At 40.5% G+C, this 21,061-nt stretch overlaps 1 protein-coding gene across 1 annotated transcript; it reads left to right on the top strand.

The window, feature by feature from the left end:
* Positions 1-675: 675 nt before the first annotated feature.
* GPR37 (G protein-coupled receptor 37) lies at positions 676-20,157 on the top strand. Its single transcript, XM_030308355.1, has 2 exons — positions 676-2,488; positions 18,828-20,157. The coding sequence occupies exons 1-2, from the start codon at positions 1,466-1,468 to the stop codon at positions 19,644-19,646; spliced, it is 1,842 nt and encodes a 613-aa protein (XP_030164215.1). The 5' UTR covers positions 676-1,465; the 3' UTR covers positions 19,647-20,157.
* Positions 20,158-21,061: the final 904 nt, after the last annotated feature.

Raw genomic sequence — 21,061 nt, 5'->3', positions numbered from 1 at the left:
ACATTTTCACTGTGCGTCCCATTCCCAGAACTGCTCCTTCTCTGCGAAGGAAACCTCTGAGCTTCCTTTCTCTCGAGTCTCAGCCCCTGGGAATACCGAACGAGGTGAGCGGGCTGCTCACCTTACTACTCCTTCGGGGCCGAGGCCTGGGCATGCGCACGGCGGATGGGAAGAGAAAGCACGGGTCTCGCCCCTGCTCCTCCCCACCCGGCTCTGGGACCTGTCAAGCTGGTTCCGACATCTGGGGAATTAACGTGTCCCGCCCATCCCTAGCTCCGCGCCCCGCCCTTGTTCCCTCTCCGCTTCCAGCTCCTACGAGTGAAAGCAGCTACAAAGGGCTTGAATGAAACGTGTGTGGGTTTAATGAGTCGTAAACCACCAGGGAATCCAGTCTCCCCACAAACCGGCATCTCTCCGAAGAGGCAGAGGAGGGGGAGGAGGCAAGGAGCGGAGCGCTGGGTGTCGCCCTCGCGCGCAGCGACAGGAGCCGCGGGGAGAGGCCGGGCCACCTCCCCCTTTCCGGCCATGCACCGCCTCGCCCGCGGCGGCTCCAGGCACCACACTCTCCGCCCGGGTAGCGCCCGCTGTCGCCGCCACCAGCTCTTTCGGCCGCCGGCACGGCACAGTCCACCGAGGAGCGGCGCCCGCCCTCCTCACTCCCGCCATCGACTCCCTTCTCCGCCAGGACGCACCGCCCAGCAGCCGGCGCCGCCCCCTGGTCAACTTTGAGCTGGAGGAGAAGCAACTTTGACAGTGACCACGGGTTTCGCATCCCGCTTCTCCACGGCAGCCGCGGCCTGGCGAGTCGCTGGGGTTAGGTGGGGCAAGAGTTTCCCGGGCGCGTCTGCGCGGCGTCTGGCTGTTTGCAACCTGTTTCCAGCGAGCCGGGAGCGGGATTGTGGCTGCCAGTCACCTGAAGAAGGGGAACTTGTTTTTCTCCCCCTGTAGCGACCTCGGCTTACAACTGGACAAAGCGGTTGAAAGGATGTAAAAAGGCAGCACAACTGTTACCAACTGGATAAAGCTGTATCGAAAGGATGTAAATAGGCAGAGCAACTGTTACCAAGAAGGCAACCACCCAAAGGCAGGGAGGAACGTGGGGCTTGGTCCGGGCTTCTCCCGGTAGCAACATTCATCAACAGTCAGGTGTTGGTTACAACTTTTCAAGGTCAGCCGTCGGGAGCAGTGACTCCCTCTCTGAACCTTGCGGGGGGGGGGGGGGGGGATACGCAGCGCTCGGGGTGGGTTCGGCCGAGAGATGCACGGGAAGCCAAACGAGGAAGGATTGTAAAGGGGGAGGGTTTGTGACCCAAGACCCATCCCCCAACCTCCCCGTAATCTCCCGTCCCCCACTGCCGGGGCGGGAGTGAGTATGTGACATGTGTCTAACTCTCAGCAGCAACTTAGGCAGCAGGTGTCGGTCCTAACCGGGAGCCGCGGCCGCGGGGAGCGCCCTCACCGAGCCATGCGGGCCCCGGGCTCGCCTCTCGCCCGCACCTTGCGGCTGCTGCTTCTGCTACTGCTCAAGGTTTCTGCCTCTCCTGGCCTCGGGTCCGCTTCTTCGCCAAGAAACGAAACTTGCCTGGGGGAAAACTGTTCACCTGCACTGAGCCACCGTCGCAGCAGGGACTCTTGGGGACTGGGAAATTCTGCAGAAGACCTGCTAGCCCGTGCGCTCAGGGAGGAGGAGCAGGGGGCAGCGGTGCGCGCACCGCCCTTTAGGGACAGAAGGGCAGCTCCGGGCGGTGACCCAGGTGCAGGCAGAGGGGCGGAGGCGTTGACCGCAGAACCCTCGGGACCTCCAGCCAGGCCGCCTGGAGCCTGGAGGTGGAAAGGTGTCCGAGGTCAGGAGCCCCCTGGAACTTTGGCGAGAGGGAACCCCCCGGCTCTCCAACTCCTCCTTCAGATCTCAGAGGAGGAAGAGAAGGGTCCTAGAGGCTCTGGCATTTCTGGGCACAGCCAGGAGCAGAGTGTGAGGACGGAACCTGGCGCCAGCGACCTTTATTACTGGCCAAGGAGAGGCGGGAAACTCCAGGGCTCCCACCACGACACCCCACCCAAGACGGTCAATGGGCTGTCTGGGCACGAAAGGAGGACAATTGCACCCCCCGGCAGGGCGCTGGCCCAGAATGGGTCCTCGGGCGAAGGGATCCACGAGCGCGGGGGTCCCCGCCGGGGAAACAGCACAAACCGACGCTTGAGAATAAAGAACCCCTTCTACCCACTGACCCAGGAGTCCTACGGCGCCTATGCGGTCATGTGTTTGTCTGTGGTGATCTTCGGGACTGGCATCATTGGCAACCTGGCGGTGATGTGCATCGTGTGTCACAACTACTACATGCGGAGCATCTCCAATTCCCTCTTGGCCAACCTGGCCTTCTGGGACTTTCTCATCATCTTCTTCTGCCTTCCGCTTGTCATCTTTCACGAGCTGACGAAAAAGTGGCTGCTGGAGGACTTCTCTTGTAAGATTGTGCCCTATATCGAGGTAATGCCTTCCAGGGGGTCTCAAGCTACTGGCTTTACCCATTTCTGGGATTTATAGCATCAGAACTGCTGTTCCACGCACCTACCTGGCTGCTGAACCCCTTCACTTTTTTTCTGGGTACCTTCCTCCATTTCTCTTGCCAATCATTGAGAGAGAAGGAGGGAGGAAGGAGGGAGGGGGGAGAGAGAGAGAGAGGCAGCTTTGTTCACCCACCTTCAAATTCATTTTCTCCTGGATTATGGTATAATTAATTATGATCTCATAACGTATAGAATTGTTTAGATTTTAAATTTCTCTCTCTGAATATGGCATTTATATATATTTTTTATTTGGCACCTATCAGAGATTCTAGGGTTAATAAGTGACCAGTCAAGGTTGTCTTACCAGAACTCAGCAACCACAAAAAACCATGTTTTGTTTATCCAGTAGGGCTCCAATATGATTTCTCCCCAAGAAGATTATTGCATTTTTTCTTAAATATATAAGTTGGAATACTATTTTATTTAATAAAGGAAATCTGCTTTTGTCAGTTGGCTTCATGATATGTTAATAACCTTCCAAAATTAGTTTACGTGTCTTTGGCTCTCTGCCATGCTATCCCATCTAAATTCTTATGTCATTTTTGATTTCTTTCCTTTTCCTTCTCCATTTCTTAACAGTTTTATTTCTTTCGTGTGAATGCACTTAAGCAAGAATAACACGTTGGCCATCATGGCATAGAATTTATATATAGATATATAAATTCTCAGAAGTATACAACATATACTTGTCATTTGTTAGGGTATTGATTGACTATTTTAAGGGATTGACTAACTCTAGAAAATTTCTTAAGAAGAAGAGGGAATATAACAGGTTCCGAACTTTGGAAACAAAAATATTTCTGAGGAAAATCTTACTGTTTCTTCTTACAGCTAGTGTCCTGAACCATTATTATGGTGGTTGGAATTTGCTCTTTAAATGGCCTCTCTTTAAACACCAGCTCTTGGAAGGAGCCCAAGTGCTTTGTTGCCAGTTGTGTTTTTAGCCAGCTGGCCCTTGATTTCCTCCATTCAGACTGCCCATTTCATTTATGGAAGCAGAAGAAGGGAAACTGTAAATATTCCAGAGCCCCTGATCCTGTCTGGCACCAGGGCCAGTGACACTATGTTCAACATTGTTCCAGGGCCTAAAGCTAGGGGATAAGTAAACAGAAAACAGTACCTACTTAGAAGAAGTAAGGGAAGAGACAGTAAATGAGACCCTCTGTTATCCTGGCAGGGATCAGATGCAGAATCATTCCATGCTGGCTAAATCAGCTGTTGCTGCTTCACCAAGACCTAGGGTTTCTCTTGTTGCCAGGCTCCAAGTAGCTCTGAAATGTCTAATTTATTTGGTAGTTCATTTTTGAATTGCAGAGGAGGTAATTGAATTCATGTAAGAGAAATGTGCCTATCAATTGCAGCTTCAAGGTCAAGATTTAAGATTTCTCTGATTGTTTGCTTGAATAATGCAGAAGAAATTGACATACAAGAATGAGACAAAAGTAAACTATACAGTGACCAGGAGAGTTACCCGCTCCCCCCCCCCCCCCCCCCCCCCCCGCCATACAAGAGAAGTGTATTGGCTTGTCTAAAATGTACTGGGCATGATAAAACCTTTATATGTTATAGGGAAAAACCATATAAAGAAGACAGAAAAAAAATGGGGAAAGAAAAAACATATTACCCAAGTTCTTGAAAAAAAAAACTTTAAAAGAAAGGAATCCCATCCAAATTCAGAAAAGGATATAAAAACTCAGATTTAATGCAACCTATGAGTTTTGAGTGATGATGGTATTATGTATGTCTTTTAATTGTTTTTCTAACTCTGAGGATTCTTAAAAAATGTGTATTTTCATTTGTATTTCATTTTTTAATTCTCTGCTTCTTAAGTTTATTTTTTACCTCTTTTATTATTAAAACAATTACTGCTTGTTTTGTTTTGTTTTGTTTTGTTTTGTTTGCTCTGTAGTTTTTCCTATTCTTTATAGCCCTATTTTTTTAGTTATTAGTACTAGGTTTTATTTTCCCTAGAGAAGCAAAGGTTGGAAAAAAATTTACTCATTTTTTTCTTTAAAAATTAGACTCTAATATACATTTTTTATTGTTAAAGTAATGAATGACTATCTTCAGATGTAGTGTTTCTACATTCCTACCTAATCCTATTCTTCTGAAATAATTTTATAATGTGTTAGTATGTTTTGTGAAAATAATTATTGGATAGTAGTATCAGCCCCATAGTTCCTGATTTTGAGAACAAGAAATACAGTCCAAAACTCAAAATAAAACAGTTCTGCCTGTTTTATTTAGAGATTTAGTGCCTGTTCCGTGTCACGTCCCTGAGAAATCCGACCCAAATGTGGATATTTGCTTCACAGGAAGTTTATTGGGGTGTGTGCTTACGTTCAGTGCCTCGTAGGGAATGAAGGAAGCAGAATTGGGCAGGGGGGAAAGTTGAACCGTGATACAGATCCCACTGAGACCTCAGCTGATACCACAGGGAGTTGCAGGGCCCCGAGGGCCTTGTACAATATCCTGAATTGAGGCAAGATGGCCCAGACTTTATGTCCCCTGAAGGGACCAGTAACTGGATGCAAGTTGCTTCCAGGAAGGGGGCATAACCTTGAGCTGGGTGGATCTCTCTGAAGGGCAGTTCCTAGACAGGGATGCAGCTAAGAGCCGTCAATCACCACTAGTCCCAGAAGTTGGAATCAGCACTTTATACCTGAAGGAATTCTGTGGGGAGGCAGTCTGGAACCACAGCCCTCACTACAGTGGCTTTTGAATTATCATGTTAAATTAGAACCAGCGGGCAGTCTGATCCAACCCTCTGATTTTAAAGATGAAACATGAGACCCAGAGAGGAGAAATGATCATCTCAAGCATATATACGTATTCCGTGGTAGCCAGACATTTTGTCTCAAGCTTGTTTATTAGACAAACATTTAGGAGGCAAGAATGTCCAGGGAGTGTTTCTTTCGATGTCTGCTCCTTGGTGTCTTTTAAAGAAGATTTTTATATCCAGTAGGTAGGGAAAAAATAAGCCCAGTTAACATCATTTGCTATATGCTGAAGTTTATGGCTTTTTATATTCTTAGGTTTCATCTTGTTTGTCTTACATTAACAGTAAGTTCCAGGGGTGCCTGGCTGGCTCATTTGGTAGAGCATGAAACTCTTGATCTTGGTGTTGTGAGTTCGAGCCCCACATTGTGTATAGGGATTACTTAAAATAAAACCTTTAAAAAAACCCAGAACATTAATTTCCAGAGTTGGTAGCTGTTTTAAAAAAAAAAAAAAATTTTTAATTTCAATAATCTGATACAATTGCAGTTTTTAATATGTCAAGCATGATTACTTTAGTTATCAAATCAAGTTACATAGGTTACATTTCATGTTCTCAAAATCACGAAGTGTTTTAGATTGGTAAAAGACACTATACATAATTACATTTCTTTAAACTTTCTCAAAAACCTTTCCCCCACCAAATTGTTTTCTTCTTGACCACAAGACTTCTAAAATTATTTGAATTTTATTTCCTTTTATTTAGATTTTGCCTTCTCTTCACTTTTTACTTTCTTATATTTACTTTATTTGTTGACATCCCCCCATGCACGTTATTATTGATTTATAGTGTATGATTTACCTTTTAGATAGTAATCTGTTTTGCCTTATCCAGTGTTTTTATTTTTAATATTTCTTAGTATAAAATTTTATCCACAATTAATTTTTATTTTTTATTGATGTATAATTGACATATGATACTAGTTTCAGGTGTACAACATAATGATTTAATAGCTGTGTAATCGTGAAATGATCACCACAATAACTCTAGTTAGTATCCATCACCTTACATAGTTATGACATTCTTTTATCTTATGAAAATCTTAAGATCTACTTTTTTACTTTCTTAGCAACTTTCAAGTATGTAATGCAATGTTATTACCTATAGTCACCATGTTGTACATTACATCCCCATAACTTATTTTATAACTGGAAGCTTGTATCTTTTGACACCCTTCAACCATCCCCAGAAATTCCAGCCTCTAGCAGACACCGGTCTCTTCTCTGTTTCTATGAGCTTGGTTTTTTGTGTTTTGAGATTTTTCATTCTTTAGATTCCATATATAGCTGAGATCATATGGTCTTTGTCTTTCCTGGTCTGGTTTATTTCATTTAGCATAATGCCCTTGAGGTCCTCCATGTTGTTGCAAATGGCAAGATTTCATGCTTTTTTGTGGCAGAATAATATTCCATTGTAAATATATACACATACATACGCACACCACATTTTCTTTACCATTCATTCATCAGTGGACACTTAGGTTGTTTCCATATCTTGGCTAATGTAAATCATGCTACAATGAACATAGGGGTGCGTATATCTTTTCAAGTTAGTGTTTTCACGTTCTTCAGATAAATGCCCAAAAGTGGAATTGCTAAATCATATGGTAATTCTATTTTCAAATTTTTGAGAAATCTCCATACTGTTTTCCATAGTAGCTAGACCACAGTTAATTTGTATTCACAAATTTTCTCTCCTCTCTTCTCTTTGCCTTCTTTTCCTCTTCTACCATAGTTCTTTCCCCACCCCCACCCCCCCTACAACTTCAGTATTAGCATAATCTTAAGGAGACAGTGGAATTTTGGGGAAAGTTGGGCTTGTGTAGAAAAATAGGAGTTGTTTCTTCAGCAGAAATTACACATCTTTGCAATTTACATTCAACTCTTGTTTTTATTTCACTTTGTTGGCATAAGGCTTGACGAGAGTAGCCAGCTTCCTGGGTCTGTTGCTAGAGAGTTGTTTTATCATATTTAATGTTGCTATGAGTGGGAATATACTGGGAACTGTTGTACTTGATAACTTCTCTCTTTCTATTCCAGGATTCTGGTATCTTTGGGGCCTAGTGATAAATCCTGTAAGGACCAAGGGCAAATGGAATGGTAGGAGAAGGGGATAGGAGAGAAGAGAATCTGAGTGGATGGTGGTCATCCTAACAGACACATCATTTTAAACTCGTTTATCAGATAGTAGACAAAATAGACAAAATAAACAAAACTATGCTCAAAATGATAGTTGTATGTGGAAAGAGGGGGGGGGCAAGGGAGAGGGAGGGAAAAAAGGAGGGAGAGAGAGAAAGATGGAAATGAAGGTCTGGGTATGGACTGCAATAAGAGAATGGTATAGGAGTTTCCTACCATACTATTCCTTTAAGGATGTAAAAAATTATTAAAGCCAAATAATTCAGGCACTGAATATGGCAACTGGAACAGATCATTGCTCATTACTTGATGGAAGCCAACCGGTCAGTGTATGGTCTGATTCCAGTCCGCTGCCAAATATTTATTTCTGTTGGGACATTAATTGGAAGTTTTGAATGATACAGGCCCCCCCTTAGTTTAAAGAACTCATACCTTCATGATGTGTGGTAGGGAAGAAGGCTTCAAATAGTTGTAAGATAATCCCAGATCGAACTTTATTTTTATTTTACTGGGACACAAGATTCCTACGTGAGGGTAGAGGATGGATAGAGGGAATGCATCTCCCCAGGACCCTTGGACCAGGGATGATTTGTGAAAGATCTACAATCTTTTGTGGTGAAAAGAGCCAAATTCTCCAATGGCTTTAAAAATACTGTTTTTAAACTGAGTGGAATAGATGGCTCCTTAATTGCCTGAGACTGTAGTTAGCACTGGCAGGTAAGAAAGGAAGGATCCTGGAAGCTGAAGATGACTTACTGTACAGGTATGTGATTCCACACAGATCGCCCTAGAGCCCCCACATTCAAGTAACAGCGCACTTAACATGGCGGATGGCAAATTTGCTTGAGTTGTGGATTAGCCATTAGGTATTCTGATGGACTTGTAAGTGGAAACAAACAGTTTTTTGAGCAATTTGAAAGTTACTAATATTCTCTGGAAAAATAAACTCACTGTGTGAGAATGGTGCTTAACAAATATTTTATGACTTCCCATTAATCCTTTTATAATCGTTTTCTACATTTCCACGGAATAAAAATAGTTGATGATTCTCACAGACAAGTTTTAAAAAGTTATAGAATGAGCTCTTATTTACAATGCCATTTATGAATAGTGTATGGCAAGGTTTACTGAATTTAGATTCTACATAAATAAAAGTTTTATGATAATCAAATGTGAAATTCAAATAATTTCCTTAACTATATTTTATACTGAGAAGCCATCCTTTTCTAAAGTTTGTCAGTGAAGACACACAGAAATATGGATTTTCTCTACTCCCCTTCTTGAGATATTCATTGGCATTCAACTTGGAAGGATTATATATAAAACAGCAGCACCCAATAACTGATTAAAGAACAATTTGAGTAATTCATTATCTTCTATAATCCTTTTCCATGTATGTCATCATTCATTCATTTATTTACTATTCGTTTATTCATCAAAAATTTATCGGACTTTTCTACTATGTCAGGTACCATGTTAGGTGGGGATGGGAGTAGAAAGCATGGGAGAAAAGGGGGGAGAGTTTCCAGACATGAATAACATAGATTCCTTACTGCTTTTAAAGTTATAGAATAAGTGAGGCACCTGGGTGACTCAGTTGGTTAAGCATCCAGCTCTTCACCTCCCTTCAGGTCCTGATCTCATGGCTCTTAAGATCAAGCCCCAAGTCAGGCTCTGTGCTGACAGCCTGGAGCCTGCTTGGGATTCTCTCTCTCTCTCTCTCTCTCTCTCTCTCTCTCTCTTTCTCTCCCCCACTCACATGCGCCTGCATGCACGTGCACATACACACACTCTCTCTCAAAATAAATAAAAATAAACTTAAAAAAATTAAGTTATAGAGAAGTAATGTTCTGCAGTGTAATGAGTGCTATAACAGGTTTATTTAATTTTTTTCATGTTTATTTGCTTATTTTAGAGAGAGAGAGAGTGTGTGTGTATGCACACACATGTACATTTGCACACAAGCAGAAAAAGGGCAGAGAGAGAGAGAAAGGGGGAGAGAGAGAGAGAGAGAGAGAGAGAGAGAGAGAGAGAGAGAGAGAGAGAAAGAATTCCAAGCAGGTTCTGCACTGTCAGTGCAGAGTCTGATATGGGGCTCTAACTCATGAACCTTGAGATCATAACCTGAGGAAAAATCAAGAGTCTGATGTTCAACTAAGTCACCCAGGTGCTCTATAACAGAGGTTTAAACCGGGTATTATGGAAGTCAGGAATGGGTCCTGGAATGAGTCCACTCACAGTTGTACTCAGAACCAAAAATGGAGAAATACAAGTGAAAACTGTGCTCTAATTATTTTTCAATCGTATTCTTATTAATCTGCATAAATCTATACAGCCTAGGTCCATGATGAAAAGATACAAATATGAAAGTCTCTTAATTCTTGCTTTCTTATTTTCTCAATATTTCATGGGATAGGAAGCCCATTAGAATGATTGGCAAGATAATTGGGCAGATAGGACAGCCCTAGAAATTTCACTTAGAACACAGAATTATTCTAAAAATTAAATTATTATTTGGAATACATTGCCTGAGATAACCATCTCTGCCTTGGAATTATGAGTCTATTAGCCATAAGGAATTAAGCCAAATTTTAAAATTTTACTTAAATGAATGATTTATTTAACAGTCTAATGAATAGTACACTGATTTGAGTCCTTTTCTTCTGAAAAATCTCAAAAATGTACCTCTTATTTAATTTGACCTTAGAGAACCTAGGAAGAAGGGCTGACAATGGAGATACTTTAGACCCTATTATAGATACTTCAGACCCTATTATAGAAAGAGTATCAGAAAGAACGGACTTTCTCAAGAATTGGATTAATCTTTCAAGCAAGAAAGATTCTGAGTGAGGACTTATCCTGAGTTCCCATGGATTGCCAAGATACCTAGTTATACTAACAAAGCATCCTTCAACAGCGAAAAGGAAGCAAATATACCTGCAAAAGCAAAATAGTCTGAGTTTATGGTTCCCAGGCTGAATAGGTGAAGGCGTATCTACCATGCTTTTCCCCTTCCACACCATGGACCTTGATAGAATGTTTCCACCTTTAAAAGCTCTTTCCATGTGCTGCAACTAGATTTAACAGTGTCACATTGGAAGCACAGGGATCTGTGTCTGGGGTGTGGACTGTGTGGGGAGAGGGATCGGCAAGCTACTATGCAGTGAGATTTGTGTCTGGCATTGCACTTCTGATTTCATCCTCTTGGGATCCTCCTGTCCTTTAACTTCCCAAGAATTGACCTGCCAAAGTCTACTAATTAACCCAACCTTCTTGTCAAGACTAACTCTCAAGTATCCTAATCAGAATGGCATTCTTTTTGCCAGAGGAGATGATCTCATCTAAACTTTCAAGGTAGAGTGGAAAATGGGGTTGCTGCAACTTCAGATATGGGGCCTCTCTATTTGAAAAGTAGGTATACATACTTTCCATAAAACTTCCATAAAACACAGGATGGAATCACAGTGCCAGGCTTATTCCCGAGATAGAATACTTTCAGTTTGTGAATTTATGATGGTTTTCACTGTTATTTGTCAGCACACTTGAATGGTTCATAGCATTAACAAGGCCAAGGTCACTGATTTGATCCAGGACTGGAATGAGTCATTTTCATTAGTCTATGACTGTGCTCAAGGCTGCCATTTTTTACTTCCTGCTCGTCACTCCTCACCCTAAGTGCCTTTTCTCCTACCTTCACTGTCTTCTCCTTGGTTCAACTTTCTCATGTATAGGAAAAGATCTGTTAACTCATTCACAGCAAGATGAAAGATTTAGAGGTACATATCTTTTATAGGAGGATTGAGTGAAGAAAGAGTACTTCCTTAACAGACTACCAAGAGTGGAGTTTTGGCTAAGAGAAGAGAAATTTTGTCTTCAAAATTTCGGGTTTCTTAGTGTCATTCAAATCATAATTACCCAGCCACAAATGGATGAGGAATATGTTTTTAGTTTAGGTTTTCTGTCATGCAAACTAATATTATTAAGGACAAAGGAAAATTGGTGAAAATTGATTACTGTTCTTTGGAAACTCATCGGAGCTTGGGATGGCCAAGCTTGGGCTTGGGATAAATATTACACTTTTAAATGGATTTTAATTATTGAGAATCAACATGGAATATATAAATTATATATATTAACATCTGTTGATTTCAATAGATTGTTTCCCTCCTAGGACAAATGATGTTAATCTTGCTTCGCTGTTATTTTTTATACTAATGAGCATTGACACATTTATAACCAAATTATAATATTTTATGCAAGTTGTAGTAAAATGTGTGTGTGTGTGTATATGTGTGTGTGTGTGTGTGTGTGTGTATACATATATATATGTACTGTTATACTGTGTATATATAGTACACAGAAATGTACTGTGCTGCAGAAGCCAGAAGTCACAATTGGTAGGAAACCTTATGTCAAGGTGGGACAATAAGGTAAAGAAAGATTTATAACATCAATACAAGTTTTGGGGTGATATGTTAGCTTTTAAATAGTCTCAATTGAAAAAAGAGAGAGAGAGAGGGAGGGAGCCAAACCATAAGAGACTCTTAAAAACTGAGAATACACTGAGAGTTGATGGGGGGTGGGAGGGAGGGGAAAGTGGGTGATGAGCATTGAGGAGGGCACCTGTTGGGATGAGCACTGGGTGTTGTATGGAAACCAATTTGACAATAAATTTCATATTAAAAAAAATAGTCTCAATTGTTTTTAAAATAAGTAAGAGCGTGTTACTAAACTTAAGCAAAAGGGAGGGAGGTAGAGAATGAGACAATAGTAATAGTCAATATCTTCAAAATATTTTGCTTTTCTATAACATTGGGAATCAAGTATAAATGAAATATATTGGGTATAATTGAAATAAATGGATATTTATAATACGTGGGTGTATCAGATTAAATCCTAGTGATTTTGATAAAGGTAAGAAGCCTTCTCTTTGACTGTGGAAGAGTGGCTGTAAATAGCTTTATTTTGTTTTAGAGATGCACGCATGCCTGGAAGGGGTGTGGCAAATCTCTCCTCCTTGCTCTATTTTGACTTGGAAACACTAATGGAAGTGTGTTACTACCACAGTGTCATGACTTGCATGCTTTCTGAAATGAAGACCTCTTTAAAAAGGCCATCTTATTCACAGCAGAGTCTCTGATAACATGTTAGACCCACTGGTGTTCAAAGAAGCGTCTCTTTCCTGGAAAAGTTGCCCTCAAGTGCTGTAAGCATAAGGATTATGGAAAATGCAAGAGGAGGCCAAAGACATACAAGCTGAAGACATTTAGAGTTTCAAAGGAAACTCTACCCTGTGCTCCTCCTGCTTTTTTCCTGACTGATTGTTAGGCCTGTAACCACAGACTTATAATAGATTATCATTCATGGTCCAAATGAATGGGTTTTCTTCACAGTAATGCCCTTGTTTTGTGAGTTACTTGTATACAAAGGAGTACACAGAAATAGATCTACTTAAACATCTTTTTTGAGGTAAAATATAAGTTAGGATAGAGTACAGTTGTCATGACTTTAGTTAGAAATTTCCCTATTTTCTAAAAATCAGCCTATTCACTGTACTGAAGCATATAGACTTAATTTCATATGAAAGACATTTTGCTTTGGAAGTACATTGGTCTTCCCCCTCCCCATTGTTATCACTGATTTATATCAGAAAGTTTAGCAAGAGATACTATTTATTTGGTAAGAGTTGTACTTTCATAGCTTACTCTCATTCAAAATGATTTCTTATTTGTCTGTCTGCAGTACGCTTCTGAGAAATGGAGCAACAGATAAGACAACAGCCAAGGATCTTCCTACAAAGATCCTTACCATTTTTCATAAAGCATCCGTGCATACTTTCTTCCTATCATTTTGAGGGAACGGGAAAAGTGACTATGATGGCCTAGGCTTTCTCATGGGCTGATATTTTTGTATTGAATTTGAACTTGAACAGTGGGAAGAACATTTTGACCCCAGAGCTGCTGCTTTCCCACGGTGAGTACTCATGTATCAACTTTGTGCCTGCCCAGTGCCTGGAAGCAATGCCGCAGGTGGCTGCAGCTTGGAGAAGCCTCACCACTCTGGATGTGGACTGAGCGGGCACTGAAGGAGTTTTATGGTTGTTCCTCTGGGATATGGAGAAGGGCAGAGCATTGCTGTTTGAAAGAAAGATTTCTGAATTGTTCCTTTTGATTCTCTTGTTTGTGTATTTTGATGCCAACACCCTCAAATGCTTAATATCTTTTTCCCAAATAGTTAAAAATTTATGCTTCCAGCTTCCCTCTGATCTTCGTTCTCAAAATTAATAGTCTTGTCCATTAGAAGTGTTTACAGTTCTGCTTTTGTTGATGCTAATTATTTCTCCCATTGCAGTTTAATTAATAGGAGATTGCATCTTACTCATTCCATCTCTCAGGATGTTGCTTCAAAAAACCACCCCTTACCAGCTTTACTCCCAAGAGCGTATTTCTTAGTGACATTGAATTTTAGCAATCTGATATGGTCATTAAATGCAGAAGATCCAGCATTTATGATACAGATTTATAATTGCATATAATTGCACTATTCATCTCGGTAGAATTTCTAATGAGCTGTAAGTAAACAAATATGTTTGAAAATTGTGATAGAGATCTTTTCATGTTACACCAACATTTTGCATTTTTAATTGCATGGATAGATTTCATATCTGAGATAGCAGAAATTAGCCCACCACCCATGATCCAGATGTTTTTTATCAATTAATTTCTGAAGTTGATTCTTTACAGATGTTTTAAGCCTTCTACAAATAATTTGGGAATGTACTGAGCAGGGGCTTTGTACCTTTCTTGCTCTTTCGCTTCATAAAATCAAGTGCATAAGTAGATTTGCAGAAAAGTAAATGAAGTGATAGCACTGCAGGCAGTGGCAGTAAGAGGGAGGAGACATCTAGGACCGGCCTTGGGGCTGCGGTTGCTGTTGGCAACTACATGGTACGTGCCATCTGCATTTGGGGCAGCATTTTACTCCAAGGCCCCAGCTCTTGTGACTTTCCTGCTTCAGCTGGATACTAACGGAGGAGAACACTATCAGAGAGAAGTACGATTTGACAACAAGAAACTAGGTGCAGGAGCCTCCTGAAACTTGTGTATGAAACTGGGGAAGCTTCCCTCAAACCGCGATTTGGATTACAGATCAAATATGTTCTTTTAAACATATTTGGTGCTCAGTCCTAAAGCTTTTGAGAATATGGCTGAAGAACTAAGCATCTGCAAATAAAATACAATGTAGAAGGGTGCCTGTGTGGCTCGGTCGGTTAAGCACCAGACTCTTGGTTTCTGCTCAGGTCATGATCTCACGATCGGTGGGATCAAGTCCCGCGATGGGCTCAGGCTTATAGCATGGAGCCTGCTTGGGATTCTCTCTCTCCCTCGCTCTCTCTGCCCCTCCCCTGCTTTCACATGCAAATAAACTAAAAAAAAAATAGCATAGAATTCCTGAGTGAAAGTAGGAGCACATGTAAATTTTGCTTAAAACTTGCTCTGGCTTTTGTTATCATGTGCAATGAAATATACAGAACCTAGAAAGCATTTTTTGGTTTTCTAGCAAGTGAACTTCTTCTAATTAAAAGTGGATATGTATCACAGTTCATAAATATCTAAGGAGAGGCACTCTAACACACCTTCTTAGTACATGTCCACCTACGTTCATCGGTTATCACCTTTCATGAAATGCTTTGCAACAGACTGAGAGTTAGGTATGCAAATGCTAGCTCTTGTGATCATTGGTCCAGATCTTAAATCTCTGTGTTTAAAATTAAGGAGATTAATCAGGGGAGAAGATGCTATCTCTTGAGTGTTATGTGTTCTTTGTAAAGAATGATAGAAAACTACCAAGCAAATAGATGTTCCAAGTCTCTGAGAGATTGCCTGTCGTCAGATTCCCTAGTGTTTTTGTCTTACCAAGTTTTCCTTTTAATAGAAATGCTATTCATAATTGTACAAGAATGCACAGCATTAACCTTTGTAGCTTTCTTTATGGACTGACTCAGGATACATGGGTGACATGCACAAAGATTTGCATTAGTGAAGATGACACAGAAAGCCTTGCTGAGGATGTGTGTGCATTTGATAGTTGGAGAACCTTTTGTTGTTCATGTTCTTCTAGAGAAATGAATCAAACTGCTTGAAAAATTAGTATGTAAATGTAATGTTTCAGAAATCCATGAAATAAAATAGTGCAATTTCTAAGTAATACTGTTTGATACAGACCTTGAGAAGAGAGCAAGTCCTCGGGTTTCCATTCAAAATGTGGCAGTTACTGACAGATCTGATCTTAAGACAGTCGCACAGCAGGGGCCTCAATTTTAGAATTATTTTGAATCTCTGGCAGAGATGCAAAATAAATTACCATCAAGATGAACAATTCATTAATTTGAAGGTTAATTTTAAAAACGTGTATGTAGAGATGACTTTTTACAGTCATATCGGATTGATATTCCTTGTACTGGTATGTATGGAAAACTTTCTGAAGATTTTGTACAACAGGAATTGTGCTTATAAGCTCAGTCATGTAGTCTTGATCTGCCCTGATGTTGATTGTGAATCATACTTTTTCTTCAGTTTTGCTTTTCATACACTTAAGCCCTCATTACATCTTGTTTTCAAACTGTCTCCACTAAGAGTTGTGAGAATAGTCAGGGCATGGATGCCACGTCCTTACTTTCTGTAGCGGGACTGGTAGACGTTGACTAACGTGTTGCGTGTAAAAAGGGGAGAACATTGGACATTGGAACTCTCGTAGAATCTGCAAGGCAAGTTGCCATCATTACTGGGGAGAGTGACAGCTTGAATGTGGCAGATAAACAACCAATGTGTTGAGTGTCCAAATTGTTATGACAAATGGTTTTCCTTTTTTCAACATGATCCCTTTGAGTTCCAAAAAATTAGACATTAACATTTACAAAATGTTAATGTCTAATTATATATATATATATAAAATGTTAATGTCTATTATATATATGTCCAGTATATATATGTGATATATATATATGTCTAATATATATGTATATATGTATGTGTGTGTGTGTGTGTGTATTTCCCCCTTGCCCCTTTGCCAAGGCATGACCAATAGCTGCCAGAGGAGAGTGCATGCACATACCGAGTGTCCAAGGTACACCCCAAAACATCTTTCCCACCTAGGGAGTTTTTGTCTCCTGTTTCATCTTAAACCTCATGGACAGTTTACCATCTACCTTCATTGTCTTTACTTAAGTATATAAATAATGGCTACATGTATTAAACATTAAATTACTTCAATTTCCTCTGAATAGTTGAGTAAACCTGGTGCTCCCAGATGACGACCGTGTTTATCTTGTGACTGTGAGAACCACCTTCCCCCTCTTGGCTGACTATGACCTCTCTGAGAGAAAGAACGGTTTCTTGTTTCTTTCTATATCCCCAATATCTAGCAGAGTGTTTGCACATAATCGATATCAATAAATGTATGCATGCGTTGAGTACATGTCTGTGTACCCTATTAGAGTGTATGATGTTTGTAAATATTTTACAGACTACAGAATGATAGTATGTTTACATTAGGAACATGCATTTATATTCCTGGCAAAGTATCTGTGTGAAAAAAATATGTACATAGTTTTGGTTGTTAACCTTTAATTGTTGATTTAGTTAGATGCCTGGGCCATGCGCATATATGAGTTTGGATACAGGGCTCTATGTGGGCAGTGTCAAAGGGTTCTTTGATCTGAAATTTTCCTATGACTGGTATATTTAGACATTATATCTGGCTCCTTTTTGCATATTTTCATGGTTACTTTTTATATCTCCTATTTCTTTGACATTCTTTTAGTATCATATAATTTTAAATTTGATAATGTACTTATTTCATGGTAAATGTATACGGCTGATATATGCCTGATTCTGTACCTTGCTTCTTTTGGCACATAAGTTCACAAGTGGTGGGTTGTCTCTTGCATATCGTGATTTTTAATTGTGAATTCATGTTCCCTTGAGTTTTATCTGTGGATTTCTCTGAGGCCCGTTTTAAAGTGCATTTTTCCAGAGAGGTTTGTGCTTTCTTCCACCAGGTGCCTGGGACAATTTAAAATTGTAATTTGGGTTTTTCTGAGCCACATAGATGGTGTTAATTCTGGCCTTAGGCCAGTGTAATTCGGGCTCCTGGTTAGAATTTGCCCTTTTTTTAATCTCCAGTTCACCTAGATCCAAATCATGTAATGCAGACAAGTTTCTCTACTATTTCCCTTTATGTTTTTTCTCTATATACCCATGAAGATGTCACTATTTGGGGAATTTGAAATTCATAAGGGGATCTTTGACCTAAATCCCCACAAACACTGACTCTAGCCTTGTTTCTTACCTCTCTACCTGGGTACCTGGCCCCATCCCTCTGGCTAAAACCAACCTGAAACTCTCACTAGGAAATGCAGATGTCCCTAGGGCAAGCATGCAATGTGCAGGGGGAGGAGTCACTGACCTGTTGGGCATTTGTTTTTTCATCAATTTCAAATTCTGGAGACTTTGCCTTTCTTGTTTTCCAGAAGTATATCATTTGAAAATAATATTAAAATACTTTATTTTACATTAGGAGAAATTGGAGATCTCTACTCATCTCATTTGTTGGAAATAAACTCTTGTAAGTTTTAAGTTTATTTATTTGAGGGGGAGAGAGAGAGAGAGAGAGAGAGACAGAGAGACAATGGAGGAGGGGCAGAGAGAGAGAGAGAGAGAGAGAGAGAGAGACAGAATCCCAAGCAGGCTTTGTGCTGTCAGTGCAGAGCGAACTCACAAACCGTGAGATCATGACCTGAGCTGAAACAAGAGTCAGACATGTAACTGACTGAGCCACCCAGGCGCCCCGATAAGCTCTTAAATGTTTGCTGTGTGTGAGGTGTGCTATCGGCCCCCACACTGGAAAACATGATTACCCTTTTAGTAATGAAAATGGGATACACTCAACTATCCTTCCTTATCTAGATCTTCTGGTGGCAGGCATTTTTGTGGTGACTGAAATTCTTGGGGTGTCTGTGTTCTTTTCAATAACAAAGTGGTATTGGACTAGTGGGTCCTTATGGATCCTTCCAGCTGTAAATTTTTCTGACTCCATGACCCTGAACCACTACATTATTTCCTTTTTTTTTTCCTGCCTATTTTCATCTTTACAATGATTTGGCAAATGTCACCAACCCAGTTAACCAGTTAACCGTGCCTCATTCCAGGAAATTGTTCTATTTGTGTTTTTTCGTTTGTTTGTTTTGTTTTTTCCCCGTTTTGCCAATCTGTATTTATTGCCTAGTATTCCGATCTTTCAGAGATCACCCGGAATAAACGCATTCTGTGCTCCTCCCGCAGGTGGCTTCCCTCGGAGTCACTACCTTCACCTTATGTGCTCTGTGTATAGACCGCTTCCGAGCAGCCACCAACGTGCAGATGTACTATGAAATGATCGAGAACTGTTCTTCCACAACTGCCAAGCTTGCTGTTATATGGGTGGGTGCCCTACTGTTAGCACTTCCCGAAGTCGTTCTCCGCCAGCTGAGCAAGGAGGATTTGGGGTTTAGTGGCCGAGCTCCCGCGGAACGCTGCGTCATCAAGGTCTCCCCTGACTTACCGGACACCATCTACGTTCTAGCCCTTACCTATGACAGCGCAAGACTCTGGTGGTACTTCGGCTGTTACTTTTGTTTGCCCACACTTTTCACCATCACCTGCTCTTTAGTGACTGCGAGGAAAATCCGCAAAGCAGAGAAAGCCTGTACCCGAGGGAATAAGCGACAGATTCAGCTGGAAAGCCAGATGAACTGTACAGTGGTGGCTCTGACCATTTTGTATGGGTTTTGCATTATTCCTGAAAACATCTGCAACATTGTCACTGCCTACATGGCTACGGGGGTTTCCCAGCAGACCATGGACCTGCTTTATATCATCAGCCAGTTCCTTTTGTTCTTTAAGTCCTGTGTCACCCCTGTCCTCCTTTTCTGTCTTTGCAAACCCTTCAGTCGGGCCTTCATGGAGTGTTGCTGCTGTTGCTGTGATGAGTGCATTCAGAAGTCTTCGACAGTGACCAGCGACGACAATGACAACGAATACACCACAGAACTCGAACTCTCGCCTTTCAGTACCATCCGCCGCGAAATGTCCACTTTCGCTTCTGTTGGAACGCATTGCTGAAGAACAGCCTTTTCTTTGGTTAGATCTATGTGTTTGATTTTCATATCCTGTCAACGTTTTTACTTCATATTTTTCCCTACCGGGGAAAAATGCAACGAAAGAGAGAAATATTAACGACTGTAGAACTGATTTTGCAAATTAATATTTGTGCTTTGAAAAAAAAATGTTTATATTTAGTTATTTAAGACGTATGAGAAGGCCAATAGTTTTAGATCATTATATCTGGTATGGTGCTAATATTTTATTTGAAACAAGTTACTGCACCTTAACTTAATTAATTACTAACTTTCTTTTAAAAATATAATCAGTGTATATTGATGATAGCCATGCGATTTTGTAGGTTATTTTATGTTTGAGTTGTGATTGACAGTATATTGTATATGGTATCGTGAGATGATTTGTAGTTAAGGAGCATTCACAAAGTAGCACCAAATAAATTATACTTTATTGTTTAATGTCATTGTCAATCTACTTTTAACCGAGATTCAATAAATCTTTTAATTGCCTTAAATACACAATTACTGGTTCTACGCACAATTTAAAGTCAGCCTTATTGCTTTAAAGTTCTATTTTCCTTTAAGGCAGGTACACTATGTTCTAAAGCAGTTTTCCTAATAGTACTATTTTATATGCATGATTCATATACAACTATATTGTATGTTCAAACAAAATTGTATTTTTAATATTCAGATACAGATGTAAAATTACTTCCAAGTATTTATAAAATGTGAATAGACAGCAGAGCAGGAAGAAAGTATCTTTTTTATCATTATTATTCACCTCTGAACTAGCATATAGAGCTATAGATTTTCCCGTTATGAATTATGAGCAGAATCTAGGACTAAAACATGATGCACCTGTCATCTGATTTCCTCTGAACACTGACCTTTGAAGCACTCTGAATTCTAACTTTTCTCCACTTAAAAAATGAACTTGGTTACATCTGTGTGATTTAATTTCTCGAAGTAGAATGAAAGTACAGTAGTAGGATAATAAAATATTTATATATCTTGATTTGAACACTTGAATATTCAAATTTATTTTGAATTGATATTCCATAAGCTTCCAACAAAAAACTAATCCTCTCCATTTGAATATTAGATTCCCCTCAGGAGTTTAAGCTCCGGCAGTTGTGTAGGATGACTGCCTGCCATGCAGGACACGTGTCTAAAAAAGGTGGCAGAGACAGCAGCCTAGCGATAGATGTAACGTCTCTGTCTTCAGACAAAGCATAGAAGGGAAACCAATTGGCTGGCCAGAAACCACCCTGTTTTCAGCTTGTCAATTTCTGTACATTGAGCATAACCAAGTGGTGACTTCTTTCTTCCAGATTATAGCATGATGTTATTTAAATTGTTAAGCTTTAGTGTTAGAAAAATTAAAGATACTTAATCTAGACTGTTCATCTTCCAGAT

This window comes from Lynx canadensis, chromosome A2, assembly GCF_007474595.2.
Source record: "Lynx canadensis isolate LIC74 chromosome A2, mLynCan4.pri.v2, whole genome shotgun sequence".
Taxonomy (NCBI): Eukaryota; Metazoa; Chordata; class Mammalia; order Carnivora; family Felidae; genus Lynx; species Lynx canadensis.
This window is presented reverse-complemented; position numbering and strand designations above follow the sequence as displayed.